General features: G+C 40.4%; 1 protein-coding gene and 1 long non-coding RNA gene across 2 annotated transcripts in view; one reads left to right on the top strand and one right to left on the bottom strand.

Moving 5' to 3' along the window:
• LOC122884509 (serine/threonine-protein kinase 32C-like) overlaps positions 1–17,328 on the top strand; it is an 81,931-nt gene that overhangs the window by 14,288 nt on the left and 50,315 nt on the right. Inside the window, exon 2 of the mRNA XM_044214507.1 lies at positions 13,296–13,351. Coding sequence (XP_044070442.1) covers positions 13,296–13,351 — 56 coding nt within the window. The remainder of the gene's footprint in view (positions 1–13,295; positions 13,352–17,328) is intronic.
• Positions 6,625–10,977, bottom strand: LOC122884510. The gene is made up of 3 exons (XR_006379905.1): positions 10,927–10,977; positions 9,550–9,762; positions 6,625–7,066 (listed from the first exon to the last, which is right to left on the bottom strand). It is a non-coding gene; the product is annotated as an uncharacterized LOC122884510 (long non-coding RNA).

Genomic DNA, 17,328 nt, shown 5'->3' with positions numbered 1-17,328 from the left:
TTGAATGGCTATTGTTTAAAAATTGCACACCATAAATAGTGTCGAAAACAGGGATTGATTTTATGAAAATCTTGAGGCTTATATTTTAAGTTTATTTACATTTTGTCAACAGTTAGAAGTAAGATTGCTGGATATGCATAGATGTGCACACGGGCCTTTGAGCGAGACCTTATTCACAAAAGGGTGAAAAGGTAAGCTAAGAGAGCAGAGTTAAAACAGGGAAGGGAACGACAAGCACGAGAGATGGATAATCTAAAGAGATAGACATGGCAAACAAGATTACTGGCCAGTGTCTCCATCCACACAAGTCTGGGGAGAGGAATGAATGATGGATGTAAAAATAAACAGGCATGACTGCTCAGGGAGAAAATCAGTAGTTTCTATCGGTTGGCAATTAAATAACCAGTAAAACTTTGGCAGTTGATGTACGCATCCCTGATCTACAGTATGCCCTCTATTGATCTTCTATAAGGCACCAACAGTTCAACTTCATTCTAATTTGGCGAGTAACCTTAGCAACAAGGTACTATGTATGAATCACATGCCCCACTAGTTGTTTTTGAATGGCGATTCATCACATTAGTGAGGCACGCAGACACAGCCAGGAAAAAAACAAAACAAAAAACAGCCAGATCAAGCCTTAATGGCTGCTTTAATTTTCCAGCAGTATGACTCTTTTGTGTCATCATAAAAGCCGTCCAGCAGATGAGGATCAAAAAAAACATTCTCAGGGTAATTAATGCACATACAAGGAGACTCAAAGGCGGCATAACCACATGACGGTCTGCCCATAGGGAGTGTCGGCTCACTACTGGAATTGAATACAGAGTTGCACTGGCACACCCTGTGTATGTATCTCCCTATCCTTGTCCAATTATCAGTTGAGATCCATAGCTGAAATTGTCACGCCTGTAAAGACAATAAGCTCTGTAGTGCTCATGAATATTCATGAGATGCTCTGTTTAGAGAGCCCGCAATTAGGCTGTATTAGCGCTCTAGTGTACAAGGAGAAAATGATGATGATGGCTGCTCAGTGATGATAGTGATTTAAGTAAACAGATTCATCAAACGAGGCCTTCAGCGGGCTGCAGAGGCACTTTCCTGTTGTGTCGGTGTGAAATTGACCAGTTATAGAGTAAACTTTAGCTACATACAAATCTCTTAGGTAAACAGGTGCTGCTTTACACCATGCTTTAATGAACTACTTACAGAGGCAGTGGTTCTGTCTTTGTCACAAACAAGCAACGTATCTGTGGAAACTGAGTGTGACTTTTTCACCTGATCCTGATTTCTTACATTCCTCAGCAAATGCACTTTTATTTGTGCAGGAAGCACCTCCAAGAGCCCGGGTCTAAAACTTGCACCACTTGAAATGAATCATGCTGCCAATGATGATGATCCAAGCCACCATATTCTCTTTATCGTCATCCAAGGCACATGCAGCCTACCCTGTGCTGATCAAAAGAACATGTGAGTCTTTTCCCCCCTATCTTGTAATGAGAGCCCCATCAATAAAGATCAGTGCAAGGTCAAGATCAAGATGGTCCTTAACCACAGCGCTCAGTCTTGCACGCTTAAGAAATGGAGAATGCCAATAGCAAAATGTCTTGGATTTACAGTGAGTTGAATCGTACAGTTAAGTCTTCCTGCATCTGCCTCTCGATGCATTTGATTGGATGCTCAATATCAAAGACTCAAGTGTGTCCCAGCAGCAGCTCGACTACTACAGACTATAAAATATGGCTTACTACTGCGATAAAATATTCAGTAATCACGTGGGAGAAGAAGCTGCTGTAAAGCAAACAGTTTTTTTTTTTTTTTTTTTTTTTTTTTAAGAGCAGTTCTGATCCTAGTGGCAGTGTGTAGTGTCACATGCAGTCAGACTCTGATCCTTCTGCCAGCATCTGTGTAGAGATACTAAACTACCGGCACAAGAACTTGAGCAAAGTACGTAGCCCTCATCATTCGGTGGTGCCTGCTGCTGACGCTATAAAGCTGCCAAGCATGCTGTGGCATAGTGGTTATGTGCACTGTGTATGCAAATGGGAACCCGTCAGCAAAATCTGAGAAATAGCTTGTACACAGGCTGATAACATAATATAGAGGCAGACAGCATGGGATTGGATTAGAAGCAGAGGCGTACAGTATTCTCCAAAGACAAAACAGGAAGGGATCGATGCTAGGAGGTTTTTTGATCCCTGTCCAATGGGCTTATCCACACAGGGTGCATTCACTCAGTGTGATCTGACTCTAAATGTACTCTGCATTAACATTTCAGAGTTCACTTTCTGTGTTCTGTGTCAAACTACATTTGAAAAGGACGTAGCCTTACTTTGATATTTACTAATCATTACACTCTACCAATATTTCAATATTCAGAGTCATTTTACCATTATTGAAATAATGATTCATTTGGTTCCAGTTATGCTGGGCTTTGTGCAAACTGTGTGTATCCATCTACCACATTATCTTAGGTAGAAGCGAAAAATAGTACAAAAGCACTGTTGTGTCATCAAAGCAAGCAGTCAACAATCAGAACATTAAGCACCTCTGTGTTTTCCAGCTTCGTTACAAACTTCTGAGGGGTCGCACATTGATAGTGATAAAGTACATGACGGCAGAAGTTGCTGAACAAAGCGATATCCAACATCCGTGTGTAATGAGAGAATCGTGGTCAATCGTAGGCATGGTTAATATTTACTCCTGAAATTCTGTACAGTACTATATCAACTCAACAAGCTCATTTGTGTTAGCAAACACGTTACGTTTAGAAACAGAGCATCTACTATTACTTGATGAATGCGTGTTTTAGCCTTGACTTGGTCCAAAACCATGAAATATCTGGCTCTCCTTGCTTTGTGCGTTGTCAGTTTCTTCACAAGCCACTTGTTGAATTTGGTTTGGGTTCCCATTGGACAGGAAGCCTGTGTGAACCATCAATAAGTAACAAGAAAATGTCGCCATTATATAGTCTGTCCACCAGAAAGCGCATACAGTTTCTTTTCCAGCTGTAAAATGTTCCGCTCAGTACATACTGTATCTTGGTCACAATTATTTAATAACTAAATTTAACTGTTCCTCCTCACAAGTCTTTATGTTCTGCGTTGATGTTAAAAAACAAACATAGGCCCATATATCGGATTTTTAAACTCAAACATGGGTCTCAAAAATGCAGATTTAATCGGGCTCTAATACAGACCTTTGAACGAAAACAAGGAGGTGAAAGCGACTGAACGCTATACAAAACTGCAAACCGCAGAAATCAGTTGATTGAAATCTCAGTGCGATCTGCAGTACTATCAACTCTTAGATTACAAGAACTAATTTATAACAATGTTAATATGTTAATATTTTTAACGGAGCCTTAATCCTACGAAGTAAGCTGTTTATATTGGCACTCAAAATAAGTATCCATAAAGAGTATTTTAAATGTTTAAAATATGCATTTTCAATGTTTACCAATACTCTAATAGATTTGATTTACTTTCATTACTTTAAACCGAGCATAGATATTTTAACCTAGCACAGGCAGGTGTGAGTGGATAGGTCACTCAGGTTTTTAAATGGAAGCATTTTTTACATGTAGCAGTGACAGAACTTCAATGTCTGGCTTTTCCACTTCAGCCCTTCCAGCACAACACTTTGAGCCGTGAATGGAATGAGCACGGTGAACCATGGCTCCATCGTATGTGTGCTACCACGTAGATCAATGTGCTCAAGCTCTACTGACATCAAAGGTATTAGGTTGCCCCCCCGTTAGGATAGGGCTTTACCTCCTTCTCATTCCTCGGTAGCGTCATAGCTCAGCATCCATTTCAGGTGACAGTGGAACAGTATCATCGGTCCAGTTTATTGATCATGGGGTGATTCACCTCTGGTTAGACATAGCCTCTTTGGGGAACCCAGGGGGAAACTGGAGGCCACGTAGTGGAGAATGAGATGTTGTGGGTGGTGTTTTGATTTTCTGAGGAATACATCAATACTTAATCTGCTCTCTGAGTGGTTTTACATTAAACCCAACTGAAGTTCAATTATTTTCTCTACTGGGTAACTGTCGTGTTCTCGAAGGACGTCTTGTTGGGTTTGGGGGGAAATGGGAGAATGATGTATCTCAACACTTAAAAAAAAAAAAAAAGAAAAAAAAGAAAAAAAGGAGGACCAAAAGGAGGACACTGCATCCGATGTTCACATCTCCAATTTTGACTAAAGCCGGAGATTTTCTCAACATTCTCTATTTTAAAATTACACTGATAAGTGTAAGATGGAACTTACTACTTTTATCACGCCTTGCAATACCATAAAAAATGAATCTATGTAACTTTTCTCAAGCAAATGACATTGCATAAATAACATACGCTCACAACCTTGAAGCGCCAAGCATCTGTTTGTAGTGAATCATACCACAGCTATCTAAACTTCAGGTACTTGTATGTGAGTTGAACTCATAATTCATCAGCATCTGCGCTCTTGATAAATTGCCACCCCTCCTCCCCTCGCACAACCCTCTTTGTGCCGGGAGCAGCGACTGTGATGGAGATTAATAAAGAACGCCTCATGAAAATTACATTATCTTAGGATTCATAATTAATTAATGCCAAAATATGACTATAGAAACTTTGCGCCACACATTAAATTCATATTAATAGTCATTTATTGGATTTTTTTTTGTATGTGTCAACATGTTCTGCCTCTCCATGTAGTCCCAGCTGTTAATTGCAGCTTCTTCTTTTTTTTTTTATTACTATGTTGCAATAATGACTCTGGCTTGTAATACTGATAGCAACCCTGTCATTTGACTGTTGCTACGTCAGCTGCAGATTTGTTTTGTCTTACTTTCTAAAAGTTATGATGTTGAAGAGAATTGCTTTGAAAGGTCATCTCTCCAGACCCCTCTGCAGTTCAGTATTTCCCAGGGTATAATTAGCAAGGTTAATGATCTCGTTGCATAATGCATTTTTCATGGTCTTGAAGGTGTCCTCCACGTGGTTCACCTTGTCTAGCCTGCCCTCTTCTCTCTTTTATCATCCGCTGTATCATAATTGATTGTATTAACTGCAATCATTATAGAAATGAGCTGAGCTTTTGATCAGTTTGTATGAAGCTATACCACTTACCAAGGTTATTGGCTTGTTGTTGCTGTAGTTGTTAAGCCGCTCCTGAGCAAGAAAGACCTGAGAACGGGTCCGTCTCCCTTCGTATCACCACATCTCTCGTACCCCCAAGTAGTGCTGAAACAATTAGGCTAGTCGATTAAGAAATGACAGTACATTAATCAACAATTTTGATAAAGATAAAGGTAAGTTATTTCTCTGGCAAGATGGCAAATATTGGCTGGTTCCAGCGTCCTTTAAATGTGAAGATTTAAAGGCAAGCTAACAAATGATTAGAAAACATATCTTGACTGAAATATATAGAATTTATAGAAAAGTGGTAGGAGCTCTTTGGGTTGCCCCTGGTTCGGGAAGCAAAAATCCTGTTTATTTTCTCCCATAGGTGACTGACAGTTGGAGCACTTTCATGGCTTAGATGGACATGAAACAAAAGATGAACAACTGTGTTAGAAAATATCTTGTTCTTTGACAAAAAGTTGAAGGTACAAGCCTGTGTACATAAAAAAAAAAAAACACAAGATGAGGAGTTACCAACATCCATTAACATCCATCTGCTTTTAACCTGATGGTATGATCTCTGCCTGTCATCACATGCGATTGGTCACACGCATGTAAACATCAGCGCGACGTTCAGTCGCTGCGTGGCCGAGCAGCGTGGAGCTGAAAGGGAGCGCATTAAAAGGAGAAAAGCTTTAGAGGAGAGTAACGCTAAATGCTGCAAAATCACAAGCAAGGGACATGACATTAGTGTTTAAAAAAACAAACATGTCAGCAGGACTGCCCTCAGCACCCACAACTACCCTTCCCGAGTTGATACGTTTTAAAAAATGAATAAATCAACACTTAATCATACTTTGTAGGAAAGCAGGAGATGTCTATGCATGGACATTATATAGAAAAGAAAGACCTTTGTACTCGTCTTTCAGAGCTAACAAAGCTTCATGATGATCAACACAAGTCCAGTCAGAGCTCTGAGCTCCAGCTTCCAATAGTACACAGAAGTTTTATTTATTTATATATATATATATATATATACACATACAGACATATTCATGGAGCCTTAACTATGAAAGTGACTAACTCTTGAAACTTGGCTGTTTTGAACTCTTTTGGATGTTTTTTGAAGCAGTTTTTGTGTAGTAAAAAGAGATATGTTGTTATTATTATTATTATTATTATTATTGTTATATTGGGTCATTATTATCCTAGTCTGGAACTGACTGCAACGATGAAGTATTTTGAATTTGCTACAGTTCTGGCTTCTTCTCCAGAGCAATGGTTCATGGGTATTGTAGTATTTAGAGCTGCCTGCCGTGCCAAACTAACAAAAAAACAGATGTTAAAGTTGAAATAATTCCAAACTGTTATAAAATAAATAGGATTGTTCAGTGATTTAGGAGACTCCTGTGTTTCTATGTAAAGTAACATTGAGATCATTAAAAGAAACAAGAGAGACTTTGCAACTCTATTTTATTGTTGTGTGTGGGCTGAATTGTGACTTTGGCTCAATTAGAGGTTTTAAGTACATGAACACACACACACACACACACACACACACACACACACACACACACACACACACACACACACACACACACACTCTCAGACTCACTCTTCCCATGGCCCTTGACATGGGCTTTATGCCAATATCAGCTCCTCCACAGGAGCCAATCACCCATTGAGGACCCCTGTGGAGCCTACTCAGCATACCATCCTGGTGTGTCAGCAGCTTCCAGCCCCTACAGAGGAAGAGATGTTGTCGTTCTCCCACTAACTCCATGGCAGATCAAATTCGCTCACGCTACACGGTGCGGTTGTCTGCAGGGTTCAGCCATAGTCTTTTGTGCAGCATCCGCTGAAACTTGAGAGCGCTTGATGGAGCCAACATAGTGACTGCAGACACTATCCAACCTCACTCACCATATGCTCGCTGGTTTCTCTTGAATACCACTTGACTGTGAAACGACACAAATTACAAATACCATTAGAAGCGTTTGTTGACTGTAGTTTAAGAAAGGGATGCCCTCTATTCTTCCACTTGAAGCTGGGAAAGAAACGCACTGCATATCTAAGGACACTAATTGACAGAATTAGAAAAACATTAATTGAAATGCCGGTGGATGGTTAGTCACACAGGATTTCTTCATAGAGTTCAACAACTTGAGCTCTCACATGATGACTGTTAAGGCCGGAATTGAAAAATAAACCATTTGTGCTGCTGTGAACCCATTTATCGACTGAACTGCAAGCACCTCACCTCTGCTGTTTGATTTCACTGGTTAGCCAGCCAGACGGTCTGTGTTGTGATTTAAGTCAGCTTAAAGCTTGTATGACATGAATGACCTATACTGCCTCCAACATAATTCTTCCTCCCAGCATGTGGGAGCCAGCCTGACACATGGAGGGGTGGGGGGTGGGGGTGGGGGAAGCCATTGATGCCGAAGCGATGGTTACAGGAAACGCCACGTCTGCTCTAATTATCCCCTTAGAATGGAACAAGGCCCAAATCTCTTTTACCCCTGAATCTGAAGAGCAACCCCTTTCACCAAGCCATTTAAAGGGAGGGGGGCTACTTTCGTTTTGCTTCCCAGTACCTGATGACTCATACTTCGAGGAAGCGCTGTGATACTGGGAACATCGATCGAAGGGTTGGGGGAAAAAAAAGTTGAGGTGATTGGTAAAGTGGCTACAAAGAGTTTCTAACTGGTTGTGAAACAGTCTCAATTTAATACTGATGATGAGCCTATGTTTGCATTTTCCCGGGCAAAGTGAGTAGTACGTTAGCCAATTACAAGGAGGAAGGAGGAGGTTTTTCTTTAGAGAATTTTATTTTTGACGTTATGTTTTGTGGTCATGGCTGATACTGGGGCAGGATCAGCTAAGAGAAAAAGGGACAATGATAGAGCACGGGCGAAAATACGAGTCAGCCTTGATCGGTCATTCAACAGATGGAGAGGGATCTGAAAGGAGTCAAAACCGATCCTGAATTGGCCCTCTTCCTCCTAGGCAGGTATGTAATATGTCTATTTTATTTGGCTGTGTACAGTCCATGGAGTTATAGGTCACGGTGAACATTACTGTAATACAACTGGCTTATAACGTAATTTGTTACTGAGCTAAATCTTGCTGTTGGCTTATTATATGAAGACATAACATTACAAGGGAACATTGATAACTTTAGCTTTCTCAACAAAATTAATATTACCGAGCGACCGAATCGGTTAGTTGTAGGCTTACATGTAACCTCGGTGTATGAACGACACTAAAACAAAGTTTACTTTGTTTCACCATCGTCATGTTACAGTTATTAATCTTACATAGCCACAAATAGATACATTCCCTCATCGCTATGCATCCTGCAAACCCTGTCCCCCTTCCCTCGTTGTCCCTCCCCTGTGGGTGTCCTTTTTTAATATATCAACATGCAGGCCTAGATTTATTCCATCTGATACGTATCTACAGTGTGACTCAGTGTTATGAGAACGTTGGACTCCTCATATTGAAGTCAGGTTCAGGGTTTACTCAAGTCTTCATGAAAAGTATTGACCCACCTGTGGAGAAAATCTGCAGTGGGATGCGTCCGATATAATATACTGATTCTTTGGCTGATGTAAGAGGAAAAAAATCAAAACTTGCTACTGAGTAGCTGCGACATAATTCATGCTGCTGTGCAATGAGTTAAAATTAAGATAAACGTATCAAGTGAAATCATAGGAATATGTTAAAATATGATATGGTTGTTAGAAATTACATACAGGAATCCATGTTAAGCTCGTTGTAAAGTACTAAACCCTATCAGACATGTAGCCAGACTAGAGTTGGTTAAATGAGACACTTAATGAAGTGAGACACCATAGATGACGGATTGAGTGTTTCTCCTCAGATTTCTCTCAGGAGTTGCAGATATTATTAGTTTGTCTGGAGGCTGATAGATCTCAGTGATTAAGCTGAATTTTTCAGATAGTCTGTTAAACAGTGATCAGATTCATGACATCATTTAGTAAATAAGGGATATAAAGTGCATTTAAAGCAGGTACTTTGAAACAGGGTTGGACTCTAAGATTATTAAGCAATTATGCAAACCCAGTTATACTGTATATATATATATATATATATATATATATATATGAGAATGTGAATTAATGTGCGATATAACAGATGACAATATCGTCATATTCGAGTTTTCAGTGTTTCCGCTGGTCGTGTCAGTCATAAAATGTGTAGATAAGCTGCATCATCATTCTCATTCTCATGTGAAAGAGGTGTCTCTTGTGTTGGCACCAGGGTGCAGTCAGAGCCAAGCCATATGAGAGGATTAGCCATGTATAAAAGACTGAGAAGGGAAAATCCACACTGGATTAGTCTATCTTCCAGACAAAACATGCAAACCACACCTTGTGCCCTTTTGTCTGGAAGCAGAAAGCATTGTGGGGTTTACCTCCTCATTCAGCCTGGGGTGCATAGGTCAGCTGGCAGTGGGTCTGCCTGGAGGAGCCCAGCATGTGCTTTCTTCTCTCATGATCGCCCCTTGTCTACACGGACAGGGGGCTGAGCAGATCAGGATGTGATCTTCAGAAGCTGACTGGCTTTTAAGGAGGAGCTGCGTGAGTTAGCGTCATGCCTGCTGTGCTCACATCTGCCTGGGGCACTGCTACACACACACACACACACACACACACACACACACACACACACACACAGAACAGAGGCATTTATCAATCAGTAACACAGATGACCAGGAGGAGGTCGGTCAGTCGTAGGCATTCAGCTCATCAGCCCACATTCCCACATTATAGTACGTGCAGTACATAATAACACGGTGACTGGTTTCTCTGGCTTGAATTAAAGTACCAATGCACTTTCAAAAAACCCTTTACAATATAAGTCTAAACCTTGTACAGACATGGGGAAAGCAAATATTAGAAACAGCTAACCAACACTGCCATTTTAATTGTAACTTACGTTATTAAGAGTGTCTTAACAAGCTGTAGCAAGTGAAGGCTTAGGCCAACGACTTGATTTCACCAACTATAATGTCAACTGTCGCTGGTAAATTTACTCAGCTGTAGCTAAGTACAGTTAATTCAGTGAATTGATGACACAACAGAAGAGAAATATCGGCTGTTGTCTGGTTAGTATACTCTCTGCGGTATCTGTACTATTCACACTTGGCCAAAGATTGTTTTGTCGAAGAAGAAACACCATTCTGTATAATACTGAATTTGAAAAAATAAGGAGTGGGCTATGTCTTTTTGTTGCCGGTAAAAGCCTAGCAGAGTGGCAAGTCTTTATTGACATAAACAGTCAAGGGCTGTGTCCGAAATCGCTTCCACATTCACTCATTCACTACTCCCTACACAGTATAATACACACTCAGTAGTTCATTCAGTAGGGAACAGTAAATTAAGATTTCGGACACTTACTAATCATCATCATCGTCAGGTTTTTTGTCCCGTTGAGGAATTTGTGAGGGCACTATATAGTGGATACATTTGCACACTCAGAATCCGGACACTCAAATACAATGGTGGGCAGTGAATGTAGTGCACTGTATAGTAAACAGGAAGTGATTTCAGACACAGCCCAGGTGATTGCCTCACGTCAATTTCAGACTGCTAGCTAGCAGCTAATTAGCTTGATAGTTATTTAGTGTCTGTCGGAATCTCGCAGTTAAACTTTTACACACATCATATCATTTTAAGCGTATAATCCTAAAAACTCCTCCTGTCAGTCTGTGAAGCTAACCTTAACGTTAGCTTAAGCAGCCACAGTGCAGAGCTTAACAGTAGCGTTAGCTGTCATCAATCCGACTTACCAGCAGTTTGTCACCTATAACTCAATCAATAAAGCCACTTTTGAATCTAATGATTATATTTAAATATTATTGAGTAATTTCAAGTAATAATACATTTAAAAAATGCAATACAATGCAATAGCATTATTTTATGTGATTATATTTATGTAGAAACAAGATACGTTTGTGATAATGCCAGGTGCAATTATATGTTGTTTAGTATTATGTACAGCACAAAATACAGGCCTGTAGTTTAATTTCTAGAAAATAATTACAATTTAAACTTCAGTTACAGCATAGGTCAGAAAAAACACGAATCTGATGTTTTCCTCAATTGTTTTGATATAGTTGAATCAACACCTCTCTGGCAATGTCTCAGCAAAAATAAAACATTATAAAATCAAAGAGTATTTATTTCAGGGATAGAATTACATTATACAGGGGTTCCTTATTTGCTCACTGAGAGTACTTCCTCTTTAAAATTCTTCTCATCCAACCACCCTCCTCTCAGGACTCAGACACACAGGACATTTCTATCAGTCAGCAGGACACACATCCACTGAAGAAGGCAACGAGCCAAACCATCTAACTGTGCCATTACACATATTGATATAACAAAATAAAGTAAGATGAATGATCGCAGTGCAGTGAGCTGGGTGTTTTTCTGAAATAAGACTCCTCTGCCTTTGACTCCGCTCTGATGTTCCCATTAGAAAAGTTGGAATTCCAAATTGAGCATTTTCATTTAGAGTTCACGGGCCTTTCTTATTTCTTCTTGTTCACTGCACAAATTTAGGCATGGAACAGCTGATCTTGAGATTAGTTTTAGTGGCTTTGTCCAATTTTCTGTGACACAGCTGAAAATAATTTTCCACGCGCTGAATATTTTGTGTCGTGTTGTAAGTTCTGATGTTATGATAAGACAGAATGTGGAAAGTTTTTCAAAACAAAACTTCCACAGAGCCTTTATACAGTTATGAGAAGACAGAGCCATGCAACAGGCATGAGCAGAATATAATTATTTCTTGTAACTATTGTAATTCCCTTGCTGATACATGTTACCACGTTGAAGCTGTACTGTTCAGATCCTGCAAGAACATACAGTATATGTTTCATGTTGTGGCTGTTGGGCTCTGATTCAGAATGTCGTTGCTCTTCAATTTTCATGACTTTTCTTTGTCCAAAATACAGTGTTCTTTCCCACAGTGTTGACATAAGCTGGTTTTCAGCCTAATGGAAAACATCATTTATGTTCTATTGATTCCAAAAGCTACGACTTGACAGTACCAATCCAATGTACAGTAGGCTACAGCCAGAAAGTATTAGGACAGTAATATGTTTTTATATTGTTTTGGCTCTGTAGTCCAGCACATTGGATTTGAAATCAAACTGTAACTATTAGGTTGAAGTGCTGACTTTCAGTTTGACGAGTGTTTGATAGTGTTCAAATTTTTAGCACTTTTAGCCACGTTAGCGACGTGGCTCTAGGGATGGCAATGTCAATCTCAGACTGAAATATATCAGCAACTATTGAATGGATTGCTAAACTAATATGGTGAACATAGTAAACATTATACCATTCTAACACGGTAAACTAATATGGGGAACATCGTAAATATTATACCATTCTAACACAGTAAACTAATATGGTGAACATAGTAAACATTATACCATTCTAACACAGTAAACTAATATGGGGAACATAGTAAATATTATACGATTACTTCAGCATATTAGCATTGTCATTGTGAGCATGTTAGCATGCTAATGTAGCATTTGTGTAGACTTTTAGTCTTGTTATTTAGGGCTATGCAGAAGGAAAGTGATCTTATACCTACAGACGAGACAACCAAGGACTTTTTTGAGGCCAGACAGATTGTTCTTGACTGGCTAAGTCAGTCACCTGACCTCAGTCCCACTGAGCATGTGTTGCTAGACCAGACGAACAACAAAAAGCCCTCAAAGCAAGCAAGAGATGAAGATGGTTGCAGCACAGGCCTGGCAGAGCATCATCAGAGAATTGTCTGCTGATGTGTGTGGGTCGTAGCCTTCAGCCAGTTATTGATTGCAAGGGATTTGCAACTAACCATTAAATGTGATCGCTTTATGTTAACCTGTCCAATTACTTTTTGCCCCATAAAAGTGGGGCACTCTGTACAAAAGGGACTGCGATTCCTCCACTGTCCATCTGATGTAGATGTTACCAGCCTCAAATGAATGCTGAAAGTCAGCACTTTAACCTCATAGTCATTTTTTTCATTTTAAATCAAATGTGCTGAGTTCAGAGCCAAAAAACAGCTTTGCACTACATGTCGTGTTCCCTGTCCTGAAATGTAGCTGAACCCATGCTGACGGATTCCCTCTCTCTCTTCCTCTCTTTTTCTTCACAGTGAACTTTGACCACTTCCAGATATTGCGGGCCATTGGGAAAGGGAGCTTTGGAAAGGTATTGTGACCTCCATTTTTCATTCAGTAGATGTGTATGTTCTGTACCTTCAATTACCCTGCACAGTCATTATCTCTGCTAAAGAATCAGAGAAGGTCAGGCAGAACGGGCTGTGAGAGATTACACTTTAGTTCTCATGATATTAAGGTGCTTAAAAGATAAAATAATTTTTCTATTTTAATAATAGTTATAAATACAGTAATAATTACAGTAATTCTTTCTGTAAAGTCACTTAGAGGAGAGCCAATTTACTTTTCATCTCATGCTAGACAACCTGTTGGGAGTTTTGACCCCACATCTCCATTTAATTACAGAGCGGCACAATACTGTGGCTGCATTTGTCATCATGCTCAATGGTTGGGCTGACTACAGTAGGAAGGAGAACTTGGCATGGCTCTGTGTGTGTGTGTGTGTGCTGCATATTGTGAAACCAAATTACTGCAGTTCTTTTCAAACTTGTCTCAGGTGCCAATATCACCCAATACTGGTGGCCATTGTTAATAAAACAGACATTTTGGATTAACTTGTGGGCCATTTGTTCGTTGAAGAATTCCTTTGTGTTCTTATTGAATGCCTGTATGAGACTTCAGTGATGAATTCAGGGCGTAATGTGTGTGTGTGTGTGTGTGTGTGTGTGTGTGTGTGTGTGTGTCGACACACAATTGGGCTCCAGAGATTGGAATAGTTTATCTTTACTTTGAATCCCAAATATCACGGCTAATATTTGTTCATTATACTCGTGCAAATTCTTTCTGCTTTGCTCTTCTCAAAACACAATCTTTTTTCAAAAACATGTCCCTCTGTTATATGGAAAGTCATTGCCCAATGCTGAATACATTACCATGTGAATTTATGTTAATTTTTACTTATTGCTTTGTTCCCTCAAGCTGCTGTCACTTTTCTCTGTGATACTGAAGGGAATCTGCAGCAAACCAGGAAATACACTGCGTGCATACCTAGCTTTAGAGACTGAAGCAGGGCAACCTAAATGTTTTGGCACATTAGATTATTTACACTTCATTTGACAGTTTATAGAATAAATGCCAGGTGTAAATAAATGTTCATTCGTGTCTTTGATTTTAAAATTCAAACATAAAGAGCATGGATGTGACAATAAAGTTTCAATGGAAAGGTGTTCTTTCTTTTTGGGCACTTCCCTTTCTTCTGCATTGAACAAGAGAAGCCAACTGCTTCATCCTTGAGGCTGGGGAAATAGACACGGTTCTTGTCTGAGAGCTGACTTCCAGTTAGGCAATATCTGTAGCGCAGTCATGTCAACCCAGACAAACTCCACTCACACAGTCAGACAGATGCTCACAGAGCCGTCCAGATAAAGTTTGTCCTTGTTGGAGGTCATCCTGTCTGTGTTTTTTTTTTTTTTTTTTTGTCCCACTGTGGCCTCACTCTGTGTTCCTGCTGTTTGTGAATACTTAACAGCATGAGTCTTTAGCTTCCGACTGAACACACTGAGGCCTGTGTTAGTGTGTGTAAACGGAGATGTAGTTGGAAATAAAGAAGATGGGTAAACCATGACCTCCAAATGGCATTCATTACTAAACAAACAAAAACATTTGAAAAATAGTACATAATATTTTCAGATTTGAATTGATTTCTGCTTTTTGCACCATAAAGTATGACATCAACTTGATATTATAGAATTATTTACCAAATGAAATTTGGTTATAATGATTTATGTATGTCTACAATTGTGTGTAAACCATTATAAAAAACAAAATCACAACATGAAGACATTGATGCGTGTGGTTTAGAGAAGAAGCACAAAGAGAGAAGGACAGAATCAGGCACAAACATAGAGAGGTAGGTATTTACCTCATACTGTAACATTGTGAAACATGATCTGTATATTCCAGCTTATGTAGGCGCTCCAAGAAAATGGGTTCTTTGTACTGCAGTACAGTAGTTCTGTGTGTGTGTGTGTGTGTGTGTGTGTGTGTGTGTGTGTGTGTGTCGGTGTGCATTTGTGAAAGTGAGAGAATGTGTGTTGCGGGGCTCGTTCTTGCACAGCGGGGAGTTGTAAGGGAGGTTGGAGCTGAGAAAGGGGAGGCTGCCAGAGGGGAAGCAGAGGAAACCCCCTCCTCCAAAAGCCATCTGCAAACATGGCTGACACTGGTTTTACTCTGCTTTATCTCTCTTTCTATCTCTCCTTTTTGATATGCTTACAGTATTGGTATCTTTCTCTACTACTGTACTGGCTCTCACTCTTTCATCACGAGAGCTTCTCTCTATGTCAACTTCCCCAGTCTCAAAGCTTGGGCAGACTACAATTTTCTACATTTTCACAGACTACATTTTCTGTCCCAGACTGTGACCATATTAATATGGTGGTGCATAAACTATGCAGCTGATCTTAAGGTCCCTTATTACACTGTGCGATTTTGGGCTGTCCCTTACAAAAGTTGACACTTGCGTCTCCACTTCCTCCCACTGTGCAAGTAAAGCCAAAATATCCCGGATGCGGGAGCTGCCATCTTGTGCGTTTGATGTCATTTGCAACCAGCGTCTGCGCAGTAGTGATTGGAGTTGGAGCCGCAGTACCGAGGTCCCGCCCATACACCAGGCTGACTCAATCGCGAGCCGGCCTCAGCTGTCAATCATGACGTGACACCCCCTTTTTATAGCACCAAATAACTAATTAAAACCAAACTTATCAGAAAAACAAACACTCAGCGTGATAAGAACTACCTAAAATGACAGAAACCATCTTAAAAATGTATTTGACGTGTACTTTTGAGTTTTTAGTTTGACTTATGTCCCATCTGCTAACATGGAGGGAGCGGGGTTTATGACCTATACTGCAGCCAGCCACCATGTTTTGGCTTCACTTTTGGGGAGCTGTCATGTCGTCCGTCTTTATATACGGTCAGTACCTTGGTTTAACGTCTCATCCGAAGGACAGCGTCCCTGTCACGTTGGGATTTTATTAGAGCCAGAGGGGAGACTGCTCCCTACTGGCCCACCAAGACCACTTCCAGCAGCTACTTAGTTTTCCCAGGACGTCTCCCATCCAAGTTCTCGCCAAGCCCATATCTGCTTAACTTCAGTCATTCAGCAGAAACAAGGTACATGTTGTTATGGCTGCTGGCAACATATTGCTCTATTTGACATGCCTCCATTTCAGACTGATACAGATTGCAACCAAGAGTTTTTTTAGACCCATCTCATAGTGTGACATGCAATACACTTGCGCATCTTGTTTTTGGCTCTCATAAAATCAAACATGTCCGAAAACTGTGGTAGCATCTGAGACGGCTCACGACAAGGTCCAGACATGCCTCGGAACCACTCCAACTAGATGGTCTGTCCAGACAGTTACAAGGGATTAAGTCTTACGAATCAAGTTGTGTGTGACTAGGCTTTACTCAAATCTCACTCTTTTTTGCCTAGAATCACATTTCCCTCTTGTCTTGGAGTAAACCATTCCCCCCCCATTCCTTCTTTTGATATATCAGCACAGGTACCTCTCTCCATCCCTTCCTCTCCTTTTAATACATCAGGCTTAGTTTCTCTCTCTGTCCCCCTCTGTTCCTCTCGCAATTCAATACAAGGGTGTTTTATGGGCTTGACAGTAAAGAAACCTGTGTTGGTAAAGCAATATAGTATTATTAAGAATAAAATATGGCAATAATATTGTTTGAATTCCCACTCTAAGCGCACTCTCTCTTTACTTTTCCCTCTAATGTTTTGGAGCGTCTGTCTTTTACCAGGTGGGGGTGAAGAGTGATGGTAGCTAGGTGTGATTATTTCCACAGCAGTGGAGGATATAGCTCATTTGTAACATGCCTGCCCGAGGGCTGGATGGCCATGTACAGCACCAGAGCCGGGATAATTACCTGCTCCCGTGTCTCTCTCCTCCTCTACCATTTCCCCATGAGCATCACACTTTTGCCCCCGTTTGTCACTCCATCTTCTCAGCTCAGGCTGTATAAGAGACTGTCGTTTCCGCTGCAGGGCTCATT

This window comes from Siniperca chuatsi, linkage group LG11 (assembly GCF_020085105.1).
Source record: "Siniperca chuatsi isolate FFG_IHB_CAS linkage group LG11, ASM2008510v1, whole genome shotgun sequence".
NCBI lineage: Eukaryota > Metazoa > Chordata > Actinopteri > Centrarchiformes > Sinipercidae > Siniperca > Siniperca chuatsi.
Note: the sequence above shows the minus strand (reverse complement) of the source record. Positions and strands in the feature narration are given on the sequence as shown.